Below are 14,024 nucleotides of genomic sequence, written 5' to 3' on the forward strand. Positions count from 1 at the left end.
CCTGTGTTTTATAACCACAATTTTAGCACATTACCAGCAGTCTTTCTACTGAGCAAACTGACTTTTTCTTCTTAGTTTCCCTTCACTGAGGAATGTTTTACTGTGCTCAAGAAGAATTGGCTGCTGCCTGTAGATGGAGAACTAAATTAAAAACCACTTTCATTACTAAGCATTAAAAAAGTGTGTCATTCATGATAGCTGATAAACAAAACCAGCAAATCATACACCAAAACAAAAGATTTAAGGAAGTTTTAAAAATCCTAATGAAATAAGTACAGATTAAAAACATGTTCTTTAACTTTTAGATTGCAAAGACGACTAACAGGTTTGTCTTAAGTATACCCTACTGCCTACCTGAATTTCTAGAAATTGAGGAAGATGCATCATCTTAAAAATACATACAAGCCTGTGACCTCTTAAAATGGACATTGTAAGCTAGAACTGCTACTAAGAACAAAAAGATCTGATCTGTAAAAGCAAGTTAGAAAAAAATTTTTTAAGAGTTTTTCTAGAGCATCCATACTAAGTGACCATAAGCCATTATTTTCCACCACAATCTGTTTTTGTCAGCACAACTTACCTCTTTCAGGGCTTTTAATAATCGAGGTCGCTTTTCTTCAACACTTTCCCTGGACTGCTGCTTAAGCTTCCTTAGGAGTGCTGTAACTAAACAGATATTAACTATAAGATAAGAATATTCTATTTGTTTGTTAACTTCAGGATAATATCATTATTTTACAAATCTTTAAAAAAATTGAAAAACACATGCAAATGTAACATTCAATCTTTAGAGAAATTCACTTCAAGTTACAATAATTATACATAAACTACTAGGATCCGAGCAGGAAGAAAAGCTTCAGTTATATATAGGTGTATGTATACATACACACACACATCAAGATATCTTTTTACATGCAAACATTTACATACACACGTGCATCACTGAACATGAGCCTAAGGACTGGTTAGCATTTACTACCACTGAGACGATTCTTCAGCAGTGAGGAGCTCACTTGTAGAACGTTGTCAGTATATTAGAAACAGTATGTTAATATATCATAAACCTAGATGATAAGTTTTCTGCTACAGGACATGGTAAAACCAAATGCTATTACCATCCACTAATAAGCAGCAGTAGAATAATTTTTCCATTTACTACTCCATATCTGAAGTGGGTAAGTAATTCACTTGAACCATTATATTTATCTGCCAGCCTGCTGAGATGCAACATAAAAGCAACATCCCGTTGCCAATTGTTACATCAAATGTCATACATATGACTACTATACACAGAGCCGCTCCAATTAGAGGATTCCATACAGCTAAAATCCATTTCCACCTTGTAACTCTACTTTTAAATACAGAATGATCATTTATAGCTTTTACAATAATTTATAAGCAGAATCTTCACTCTATTTAACATTATTTATCTTAACGCAATTTCTTTCCTATCAAAATTAGGAAATCGGCATCAGTACAGCTTGTCATATCATATCCAGATACAAAAAAAAAGTTCCACTGGTCAAAATAAACTCTTCCAACAGCTAAAATGGAGGTATTATATTAAAAAAATTTCTTGAAAGACTTTGTTTTCCTAATCTTCATGAGACATCCCTTTTGATTAATTGAGAAGCAGAGATTCTTACTCATTTGTCTGTCTCCATAGCTGATGGCTTCTGCAAGAGGGCTCCATCCCTGAGCATTTTTCACCTTTACTGGAGCATTATGCGCTAAAAGCAAGTGGGCACATTCTGTAACAGAGTAAGTAGTAATATTTAACTACAGTAAACATTTTTTTATAGTAATATCATTCATAATAAAGAAAATGATAATTTTTTCAATGAAGAAAAAGCAGTGGATAATCAATATATTAAACAGATTGTTAAAACACAACATCTGGATTCTTAATCCCAAACCTCACACAAAAAAATAAAGTATTTATAAAGTATCTGTAGCACTTTCCTGTTCAATATTAGCATTAAAAACATACCTAACTGATCAACCATCACTTACATACATACAGGAGTACTACCCTTCTGGTTTCTATATTTTGTTTTTTATAAAGGCATATTTGTATGCATGTGGGTATGCACACACGCACACATAATAACATTTTAAAAGTCACATTGGTTCTCTCGACATTGTGCATAAAGCCCTGAATCGGGACAGACTTAATGGTCTTCCCCCTGTAAATGTCAAGGGTGAACCAGTTTGCTAGAAACTTACACAGCAGCATAGATTTCGGGTAAGTTTTGAGAACATTGGGTAATGGGGGGAGGAGGGGAAGCTGTCTCATAACACAACTCAAGTACATCCCTGCATGCTGTAACATCTCACGGCAACATCACACATTGCACAACATGTTACAGCTAGGACTAACAACACGGATATATGGAGCACTGGTAATACAGCATATCACTTGTGGGCCTGTGCTCCATCGATACTGATGTAAGCTTGCAACGCACTACGTCTTTTGTCAGCAGCATCAGCAATAGCAGGTATCGGTGCTCTCCCCGCTGCTTAGCATGCACACGCTGTGCTGATAAACAGCGTCAGCATCTCAGCAAAACTGTGCAAGTTCCTAGGGTAGTCACAGCTCAACCTGGATTTGCTTCTCTAAAGGAAAGGTGAAAGATGATGATGGAACAACAAATAGAGCTTAAAAAGAGAAGAAATCTTTATGTGTTTTAATGTTTTGAATACGCTGTCCTCACTTTAAACAGCTTTTTAGTTTCTAACTAGTTTCCTCACCATGTATCATTAAAATCAATCTGTCTCATCTCCAAATGATACAGCACTATGAAGCTGGAGCTGTGGCCTGAACAAATGTCTTGTTATGAATAGGATGGGCAGGAATTATAGGGGAACTTGCTGGATTTTTTTCTCCTCCTGTAGGTGTTACAGGAAACCATACCAGTCATTCAAGATGCAGCAATCGTGAGTCAGTGGTAAGCACAGCGTTTGGAAAAGGAAGGAATACTTCAGCAGTGAACATGCTATCTTCTGCAGTAAATAAACAAAAGCCTCAACTACTTCGCCAGAATTCATACAAAGGTATTTTTATGGCTGCTTAGATACTGCCCAGCACAATAACAACACTCTAAACTGAACAGGCAAATAAGCTTGCATTTGCTAGCCAGATTACATTTTTAGTTCAACAGGATATAAATTCACTCTATATTTCACTTGGTAAAAGATTGGCTATAATGTTGCTACACACAGCTGAACAGCCAAAATGCATCACCCCAGAAAGAGGAAAAAAAATATCTAATCTTCAATATCAATGGGATACACTAATAAGGCAGAATAGGACCTGGGGCTCTTGGTGGACCACAGACTAAACAGCAATCAAAGTCTAAATTAAAGAAAAGTATTATGCTTGGTGTCATACGCAAATAGTCCTGCCCTACTCGAGCTAGGCTTGAGTGGGCTTACCACAGGCATCCTAAATGATCTAGGGTTTTGCGCACAGGATGACTGACCATACGCAAAGAAGTGAACTGCAAACCAAAATCTAAGATACGCATCCAGAAAAATTTTCTCTCCTCTCTTTGCTATACTAAATGCAAGGACAGTATTCAAGTCCGCAAACCATATTCAAGCATACAAAAAGATGCTGGAAAGCAGAACTGAATAAATTGTCCTTAATGCACAGAATTAGTAGTAAGAATTTGTGTTTGCGTCACGATCAATTTAGGCTTGATGCTAAGGAAAGCTTAACAGTAACTATGCTAAGGAAAACAACTGTAAGGACAGTTGACACTGGAACAAACTGATTAGATTTGCCTTCACTTCATCCTTTTCATATTTACAACGAAATTTTAAATAAACAGTTTAGGTACAGCTGTCTTGGACACAAATGGACTAAGTAACCTACTCAAATCTCACACAGTCCCATCTTTCATGCAACTCTTTTTTGCATATTATCCCATGAATTCATATCTCAGTGCAACTAAAGGGAGCTATTAAATTGTAAAACAGAACTACTGCAGAGCTCAACGAGAAATTGATATTGCAGTGGTTTCATTAGATGTTCTCAAGTTTTTCTTCTATTTGTTTAAAAACTTGTTAGCCACATACAGTCTGAAAATGCACGTTTGTAATTCAAATATAGTATTAACAAATGAAGATCAAAATGCTGATAGAGCCCTTGCAGAGCACTCAGTCATCGGCAGTATCTAGCAGTCTGCAGATTCCACCTGTTGTTGTAAAACTACAGGTGAGGAATGTCAGCAGGGGATGGAGTGGGCTTTTTATCCTAGAGCTGAAACATAAAACAGCCAACTAAATTTTAAAACAGACTTAGAGCAAGTATTCAACTGTACTGAATTAAAGTATCAGTGTTAGTAGAAGAAGCATCTTTGATCAAAATTGGTTATCTGTATTTCTAACTACAACAGCATCATACCATGTTATGTGGAAAATGTCGCTTCAGGACAGCTAATCACATTTTAACAAAAGAAAACCGCCCACAAACCTCACCATACCAACAGCACAAGGCTTGTAAACATTAACTAACGACCCTGAGACAAGCCGAGGCTTGAAACAAACACTGCAATAAGGCACAATACGTAAGAAGTCACATACATGACTGTGAACATCATTGCTTGAAAACGTATAGATTTTAGCTTTGTAACTAACTCTCCGGCAGAGAAAAATGCCTTATTTGAGGTTGACAAATTTAAGCAAGGCTCCTGCCTCTGGTTTCTTCTGCTGTCCTAAGCCTCCAGCCTAGTACACTGACTGGAAAACAGCTGTTCTGAAAAGGCACCATTTCTCACAATTTGGAGAACAACTGCAATACGTGAATGCTAACAGGCACTTGTAGAACATTTTCTTCATCACTGTCTCAAAGAATTTCTGCATGCCTTTTTTGTTTTGTTTTTGTTTTAAGAAGTGTGACATATTAGACCAATATCAGCAGATCCCAGCAAGCTCTAGGGACTCTCCCTCTGGATAGCCACCTCTCCTCCTTTTTCCTTCAAAACTATTCCCCATTGTTACTCTCAATTATCTTGGATCACTTCAAAGCTATTACTAAGATGTCCTAAGACAACTTCTCCTTGCATTTCCTGCATATCCCTCACCAAAATCAGCCAGGCGTTTCAGTTAACAATAGCTCTGTTATTAAGTAGTGAGATGTACAAGGTACATGACTCACATGACTTAATGGAAGCAAAGTGTTCTTTTTCTTGTTTCCACAGTGGGGGGGGACCCTACTTCTGTCATGGAAACTGAATAATCATACTTTAAGTTTCTCCCCAGTCTTGAGAAAGGTTAGAAATTGAAATTTCAATCCTGCACCTTGAAATTCCACTGTAAAAAGTCCCCAAAGGATATCTGGAAAGGTGAGAGCCATCACGAATGGACAGGCAGCACAGACCTGTAGGCTGTCTGTGCTCCGCATAGAGCGGTGAGTCTTGAAACATCAAGGAACAGCTAGGCAGTGGGTCAGCAATTTGAACCAAGTGAACTAAAGACAGTAACAAGCAGGTGAGCAACTAAATTTCCACTCGCACTGAAATCTCTTTATACTGGAGAATATTATTCTGATTCACATCACTGAAAAAAGGCAAGAGGGGTTGCTCAAGACCTCTACTGAGCAGCTCAGCAACAAGCATGATGACACTAATAACCAGAAAAGTGCTGAAGATGGAAAACAGTATCATCACACAATAGGAATTAGTAAGTCTTCCATACCATGCATTAATTGCAGATTACAATAGAGGTCTGCCTGGATCAAGTCCCCTGCCTACGCATACTGAGTATCTCCCTCCACTTCAGCTGTATGGACATCAAAGAGGAAGCAGGTGTGCATATGCTTGCCTCTACTGCTTAGAGTTGTCTCTTGTTTCTCAGTCTTCTACGATCTTCCAAGTTCCTCAGTTTCCTTCTAGCTCTGTAAAAAGAGAGAAGCTGGATCCACCCACTGTTCTTGTTCTAGGCTTGTAAAGGACTCCAACTGTTAAAACTCTTTTCCTAGTATTGAGTCTTTCCACCCTACCCCATTTACTATCCAACTCCTTGATTTTACCCTATGAAATAGCCCTGATTTCTTCTCAAACTTTTCTCTTCTAAATCTGTGCAGTCTCTTCTCAGAAAACCTCTTCAACTTCGAACTACTTTGAAACACAAGATCACATTCAGCAAAACTGGAAAAATCTTTTTTCCTCTCTCCCCTAAATCTTCAGGATAATTTAAAAACAAATAAAATTGATGGGTTTACCAACCTTTATGCCCCAACATCACAGCAAGATGTAAAGGAGTGTTTCCTAAAATTAAAAAAAAAAAAAAAATAGATTCAATGTAACAGAAATCATTGCAGTTTCTTCAGGAATTTGCACACACAGTTCAAATCTCATGTATTAAGAAAATTCAGTTACTGTGACCTAAAACCAGCACACACTAAAATACGAGTTACGTTTCTTAAAGTAGTCCTATGTACAGTCTTCAGATGATACTTTTTAAGATAGATACATCTGAAGCACATTTCATGGACAAAGCTTATATAGTTGTATCTTGAAACTTATTCCAGCTAAAGAAAGAGGTCCAGTTATATTTTCAAGAAAGTGATAACACAAACCTCTACTTTTATGGTCTGAAAACTCTGATATTTTATAAAGAATGACAGATCTAGGGTAATAGCTACTCAAAGATATGATCCTGATTAAAATTTTAAGAGCATATTTTATTAATTTTTCAAAGATTCAGTACAAAATTTACTAGTACAGCATTGGACAGGTTATGAAACAACAGTCCAACCTTCACTACAAAAGTGTCTTTTAGTTATTCTAATGCCATGTTTCCAAAAAAAGCATCCAAGATTATTAGCAGAAATTATAAACATGCTACTTTTTTCCTGGCTAGGCATATGGCATATTTTGTAGTTCTGTTCTTAAATATGAACCATAGGTTAGGTTTGTTTTTCTGGATTATTGCTGCTACTAGAATTCTGACAAATTTTTATGTAGCTTATGGATTCAAAATTCTTCCATTTAACTATATTACTCTGTATTTATATGTTTAAACACTTTCTCAGTGAAGTTAACAGAAAAATTGGTGGTAACCGAGTTTCTTTCGCAATTATAACAAATACACTGGATTGTAGGGGTATTTTACAGTATCACTTTAGCAATGAGTATTTCTACATGCAAAGGATGATGTCATTTCACTACAAATTTAAAAGATACAGTCCTAAACATTCATCAATTCTGTTATACAGAGTCATTACCGACACAGTATACTATCATGAAATCTCTGATGAAGATAGGCCAGTCAAAGGCAGAGTTCTTAAGTGCTTTTTAATTAGTTATTCAAAACATAGCACTAATTATTCTTCTTGTAGGTCACCAGCAACGTCTCAGTTACATCCTCATTCATTATGCACACACTAAGCAAGCTAACCTCAAATTTTCTGTTAATAGATTTCGTAACATCTCCAAGCCAAAGCGTAATTTAGAATATTGGATGCAACCTTTTCTTCTTTGTTAAGCCACTAAAGTAATGATGTTATTGAGGAACAAACTTGAGAATGAGCCAAAACATATACTCAGAGAATTGAAATTATGCAAGACAGGGGTAAACATTTTGCTCATCTAATCAGGCACTTTAACAGGGGAAAGAAAAAAAACCAAACACTAGATGCTATGTTTTTTCTTAAATTAATAAGCCTTAAAATAAATAAAAAGAAAACCTTTCAGACGCTGTATAAAACAGAGATGTCTTTCCAGCCTGGAGGCAGACAGCTTCAGTACCTATGACAGCTCGGCATAGTGGCAAGGAACAACAAACTGAAAGCCAACCAGACACTTGGTAGCTTTCCTGAGAACTTTGACCAATTTCATTCAGCTAATAAATGGGAACTGACACATCAGCTGTGTAACAATACACATCATTTCAAAACTCCTCTAGACAAGTTGTGAGCAACCTGATCTATGTTTTCTCTCCTTGGAGCAGGCGGCTGGATTGGACTGCCTCCAGAGATCTCTTTCAACAGAGAATTTTCCTCATAACAAAATCATCTACACACCCAAAAGTGTGCAATTCAAAAATTATATACAGAAATGGGATACAACAGACAAAGGGGAGGGGAGGAGAGGCATATAAAATAGACACTACAATAAAATACAGAAGAAAAAAATTAAAAATTAATCATTTACAAGGAAGCTGAAAGTGTAATTGGAAAAAAAACACAAACAAACAAAAAAACCCACTGTTCTCTCCTAAGCTGTCAGAAGCAGTCAAAGCTTAAACTTGGTCATAAATTGACAGAAAACCAACCCCAGGAACGGCAGATTGTGAGAGTTCCAGCTCTATTAACCATCTCTGTATTTCCCCTTCCTGGGGGGACAGCAGTGGAGGAGGAGGAAGAGGTATTTTCCCCCTAATCTGGAACAAGAAGGAACATCCTTCTCACTGGCTTTTTAAGCCTGTAAGCACGTGGTAAGTAGGAATCTACGGATTAACAGACATCAGGATGATAAAATAGACATTAGCTGATGTACCAAAGGGAGAGGAGTCACTAACGGGTAAGTTAGGAAAAAGACTTCAGGGAAGGGAGGGAAGAAAGAGAGGTAAGGCAAACATAGGAAAGAGACATTAGGCAATCTGGAAAGAAACAGTGTGTAACATTCCCAGCTACCCGACTAGTGAAGCCTATTTGTCACTGCCCGTCATAACTCCTCTTCAAACAACTGCTACCCAGAACAGCCAAACTCGGGGAGCATAGACACAACAGTATATGGTTGCTTTAGAGAGAAGGCTTGAATGTGGTGCCACACACGGATCATTCTTAGAGAGATATACAGTAAGCCAAACCTTGCAAGAACCACAATAATCTCTCATGCATTTTTATTTTATCAAAATTCCATTGCTACCTTACAGAAAGTACTTCCATGGGAAGTTAGTTTTACTTCCAAATATACTTGTTGATCTTGGCCTGTCAACCAAACAGATCTGTCCCTCCTGCAGCCCCTCCCCAAAGGATAACAGCCTTAACAAGAACTGAGAGAGATAACTAGCTTTGGCACATTCAAAAATCAAACACGGAACAGGATTTTGCCCAGTTTCATCACTAATCGCCTCAGCTTTCCTGAAATCTGATAAATTCACAGTGGTCTTGGTGCTCTTTGGTCCAAACAGAGTGAGTTTTATCAGCAGCAAATTTAAGTCTGATTTATTAAAAGCAACTGCCCAATCTGTACATGATTATATGTCACAAAATGAAGAAACTGGGGTGCAGTGGTGGCCCATGAGAGTCTCGGCTTGTAGAACACCTCCACGCAGTCCTCAACTTCCTCCCTTGCACCAGGGTAAAGCGAAGAGCTGTTCAAGCAGAAAGACCCTCCTTTACCTCATCTTACCAGGAAGACTGAGAGAAGGCAAGTGTCTTGGTGAAGATAAGACCAGTGCTGTCAGAGCTTCCCAGCTAGCAAAAACTGCCAGCCTTCATTACAGCAGTGGCAGTACTTACCAGGGTCTGAAATGGGCAGCAGCCAAAGACTTTCTACACTTCTCAGAAGTCTGGCTATCCGGCAAGCACAACCGGACAAATTTGCTTCTACCTCTTTGGGAGACCTGTGGATCTCAAAACATGGTGGTTGCAGTCCCAGACTCACAAATTTCATTAGTACCAGTGTCCACTGTATTCAAAGGGAATCGTCTCACTGCAATTTGACCACACCATGACCTCGAGTTCTACCAGTCTTAAAATACTAACCATGTTCAGTTGCTCACTCATGGCAAGAGCAGCTGGGGCTTCTCTAGGACATTTACTATCAACAGCATATAGAATAATTCTAGAATTAGACTGTGAAATTGCTCAGGGTTAAAATTAATCTGAGGGGAGAAAAATGGTGAACTTTAATCCTAATCAATCTTTCCTACCCCGTTCACAGGGCAACTAAGCATTTCTGCCAGGAAAGGCAAGAGAGTGGCACAGGACTGTTTCACTTCTTTCAGTTGCATGGACAGTTTCAACAACTTGAGGTATTCAATGAACTAAAGCAAAAGCCACAAGAGCAAGCCTCAGACACCACGAAAATAAGCAGCTTTACACAAGACAATTGCTGGTAAGAGATGGAAGGGTGCAAACATTCAACTATGTGGTTTACCTACAAAGGAGAGCAGTAATTATTTACAGTGCCCCTTATTATAAGTGGCTGACACATAGTTTTGATTACTTTAACACAACTTAATCATCTTCATGATAATGTTTGATATGATCACTTTTAGACACTGAGCTAGAATACGAATGTGCATACACTTGAACAGTTGCAAGTTCATTCTCACTGCAATTTCCCTTTTGACAGTAACTCTGCTTGACTCATTGTATAAACTAATTCCATACATCCCTTGTACCTGAAGACAATTTCTTTGATATCGATAGCTTTAGCAAATAAGCATTTATAACACCGCTGCCCAAGTTTAAGCTGTGTAAGCTATAGGGCCTTATTCCAAGGCAGTACCGATACAACAGTGCCTAAAATCATGCAGGTGTACATCCAGGATATGTAAACAAAAATCGCTTGTACAAAGTAGAGCGCTTGCCTAATAAAAGGTTAAAAGTTAAACATGTAGGCACATGTGGATTTTTGGTACACCTACGAGGAAGCTCAGGCTGTTTCCTGAGAGTAACTCAGTAAAAAGATCTGCCTGTTCTGGAACATGATAGCATATTGTCATATTTAATATATGTTTATACTTTTATTTTTACTGCAATAACATATAGAAGATAGCTAATATATACATGTACAAGTTGCTCACAAGCATTCTTTTGGAATAATGATACTGGCCTTACTCTCTAAATGGAGCTCAAAAAGCATTATTCATCAGTAAGTTAGGCAGGCTGCACTCAAATTTACAAACAGAGCAACTGTTTGTTTCCTCAGAACACCATGGGTTTAATATTCTATAGGACTTGGCTTTTTAGGACTTAGACACACTAAAAATGGGACTGAATTACAAACAACCGTTGTTATTAGGAGTTCTTTCCCTTCAGTCGCTTGCTTATCATGCAGTAGGATTCTTCTGCCTTATTTTTGAATATAATTGTAAACTGAAGTTATCTACCCCAAATAACTCATAATTCAAACATGTAAACAAATGACAGAAGGATTCAGGCAGAACGATGACAGAAAGCAATAATAAGGCAATATTGGTCTGGCCTTTGATATGTCAAGACATCAAGGATTGTTTGAAAAAAATTAAGTGCAAAGCAACACTTCAAGTGAAAATTTGGAGGAGACAGAAGTCCCCAAAGTTTTTCTACTCTAAACAGCAATGAGAAAGCAGAAAGGTGTTCATATGAAAAATTAATGTGTGCGTGTCTGTCTATATATTACACACAAACACACACACATATATACATATAAATCATGGTGTCAATATTTGTGGTAAGTTAAAGATGCCACTAGAGCAAAGATGGGTCAGGAAGTGTCACAAAAGTAAAGATATTAAGCTTATGATGATGAGTTATTTGATGAGAAACGGGGAGGAGTGGAAAAATCAGTAGAAGAGACAGAGAGGAAAAAAAAAACTCTTTCTCAGCCTGTTGCTTTCTTTCTACTACCAGTCTTTACAGCAACATCCTGAATGAGGATGACAGGACTCAGGATGACAGGGCAAACACATCTACAGCTATATTGAGAATACACTACTTAGAAAAATGCTGTTGCAGTTGTAAGAAATTCTACTGCCCATCTTAACTGAGAAACTAAAAGTTACTCTAACATTACATACATTGGTCTGTGCTTCAAAATGCCTGCGATTATCAGGGACATGGTTTATAATTCCAAGTTATATTATTCCTCCTATTGCACTGATCCCAAGGATTGCTCTGTCTTAATGTTCCTTTTCATTTTACACAAGTAAAACAAAGCGAACAGTGATCTCTTAATCAGGAAGAATGTCACTCTTCAATCACAGCTCATCCAGATACCACATACATATAACTTATGTTCTCCAACGGGAACAGATTGTATTACTCTTGAAAAAGGCAAAAAACTTAGAGATAAAAAAATAACCACGAATGAAACTTTTAAGGTAACTTGACAAGCCAACTTATTTTTTAAACATGTAGAACACTCCCTGAATTCAATGTATTAAATGCCCTAGCAAGTTTTTAAGCATTTATACCTTACAAAGTAAGATCGGGATCGTTTTTCTGCTGCTACTACTGTTGCTTCCACGTCTGAAGCAACCTCGCAGAGGGACGAATGACAACATGGTCACTCTTTCAAATCCCAGAACTGAAGCATCTAAGAAAGATTTTTTTTTTGTTCAACCTGGGTAAAAATTAAAGATAACCCCACCAACAGCCAAGGAACCCACCCTGAGTGCCCCCTAAATCCTGCCATCTCCAGAAACGAATGGGAGACAGTTCAAAAACAAACAAACAAGTAAACAAAGCACTCTGAAGTGACGCGAAGTAATGTTTGGTATGCCGGAAGAGCTTCCTCTTTGCGTGACTATAAAAATGACTAACATGCTCATTCATGTTAAAAAAGTTCCAAGAAATCTTGGCGGGGCAGAGTCACGCTACTTTGCGGACAGATGCCATTGCAATTTCCACCACCGCTAACTGGTCAAATCCCAGGAAAAATAAAAAGGCTAAAAAAAAAAAAGAGGAAAAAACAGTGGTGCTGAATAGAGACAAGAGAACCAAAAAGCACAGGTTTTGGTACAAAAGCCTGAGGAAACCCTCCAAGAGGTGAGGGATGGAGTGGAAAATGGACTCGTACGAGCCGAGAGGGAAACAGGGACAACCGGGAGCTCAACCCGGCGCCCAGGAGGGTCTCTGGGCAGCTCCCCCCCCGCCCGCCCGGCCCCAGCGCGTCTCGCCCCGCTCCGGGACGGCCCCAGCCGGGGGGACACACACACTCACCGTGACTGTCCTTCTGGCCGATGCCCTGCGTGCGGATGAGGGCCGAGAGCCGCCTCACGTCCCCCTTGAAGACGCACTCGTGCACGGGGAAGTGCGCCGCGCACTTGTCGGCCTCGGCGGCCGGGCCCGTCCCGCCGCCCGGCGGCCCCCCCTTGAGCGGCGCCCGGTGGTGGTGGTTGCTGAAGATGCGGTGGCCCCCGGCGCGGCCGCCCTTGCCGCCGCTGCCGCGCCCGCCGGTGAAGAGGCCCCCGGGCGCGGCGGCCGCCTCCTCCTCGCCGGGCGCCAGCAGGTCCCCGTCCTCCTTGCTGGGCTTGTGGTCCCTGCGCAGCGAGCGCAGCTTCTCGCCGGTCATCGCGGGCGGCGCGGCCGCGCCGGGGAGGCTCGCCGCGGCCGCCGGGACGAGGCGCTCAGAGCCGCGGCGGCGAGTCCCGTCCCGCCGGCATCGCCCGCCGCAAACGCCCCGAGCCCGCGGCGCCCCGGAGCCCGACGCCGCCCGCCCGCCCGCGGGGGCCCGCTCAGCGGCCCGGCGCCGCCGCCATCTTGGCCGGCTGCTCCCGCGAGAGATGCGGCGCGGGGCGAGACTTCCGCCGGCATCGCGAGAGCGCTGAGGAGAGCCGGGAGCTGCCCTGAGGGGAGGCGCGAAGGCGGGAGCGGCGCTGAGGGGAGGCGCGAGCGGCGCGGAGGCGGGAACGCGCTGAGGGGAGGCGCGAGCGGCGCTGACAGGCGGCGCGAGCACCGCGGAGGCGGGAACGCGCTGAGGGGAGGCGCGAGCGGCGCTGAGGGGAGCCTGAACCCCTTCCCTACGGTTTAAGCACGAGCTAATGCGTCCGCGCTAAGAATATGCCCAGCATGTGTAGGGAAACAGCTGCTTTTTCCACAGTGAAAGCTCGCCCTTGCCTCATAGAGGCCATGAACAAAATGAGGTATGTAAGGAGAGGGAGCACCTGCTGTTGCAACTAGTTGTTGTTTGTCTGCCAGGCAGCTTGTCCTCCTTCCCTGCGGTGTTGCTTCATTTAACAAAAGACTGTGCCTTTCTGCAAGCCTCACATCACATGTCCCTGTACTGTGTCTACCCTTGGACGTACAACACAGCTTCCAGCAATCAGCAAGTAGTACCAGTTTCCTAATTAAGACATCGGCA

General features: G+C 40.8%; 1 protein-coding gene across 1 annotated transcript in view; it reads right to left on the minus strand.

Moving 5' to 3' along the window:
- The window catches only part of ANKRD13C (ankyrin repeat domain 13C), a 29,893-nt gene extending 16,396 nt beyond the window's left edge, over window positions 1-13,497 (minus strand). Inside the window, exons 1-4 of the mRNA XM_026098527.2 lie at window positions 12,884-13,497; window positions 6,231-6,272; window positions 1,647-1,751; window positions 581-666 (exon numbers count right to left, since the gene is read on the minus strand). Of these exons, the coding sequence (XP_025954312.1) occupies window positions 581-666; window positions 1,647-1,751; window positions 6,231-6,272; window positions 12,884-13,235 (585 nt within the window). The 5' untranslated portion in view covers window positions 13,236-13,497. The remainder of the gene's footprint in view (window positions 1-580; window positions 667-1,646; window positions 1,752-6,230; window positions 6,273-12,883) is intronic.
- Window positions 13,498-14,024: the final 527 nt, after the last annotated feature.

This window comes from Dromaius novaehollandiae, chromosome 8 (assembly GCF_036370855.1).
Source record: "Dromaius novaehollandiae isolate bDroNov1 chromosome 8, bDroNov1.hap1, whole genome shotgun sequence".
Taxonomy (NCBI): domain Eukaryota; kingdom Metazoa; phylum Chordata; class Aves; order Casuariiformes; family Dromaiidae; genus Dromaius; species Dromaius novaehollandiae.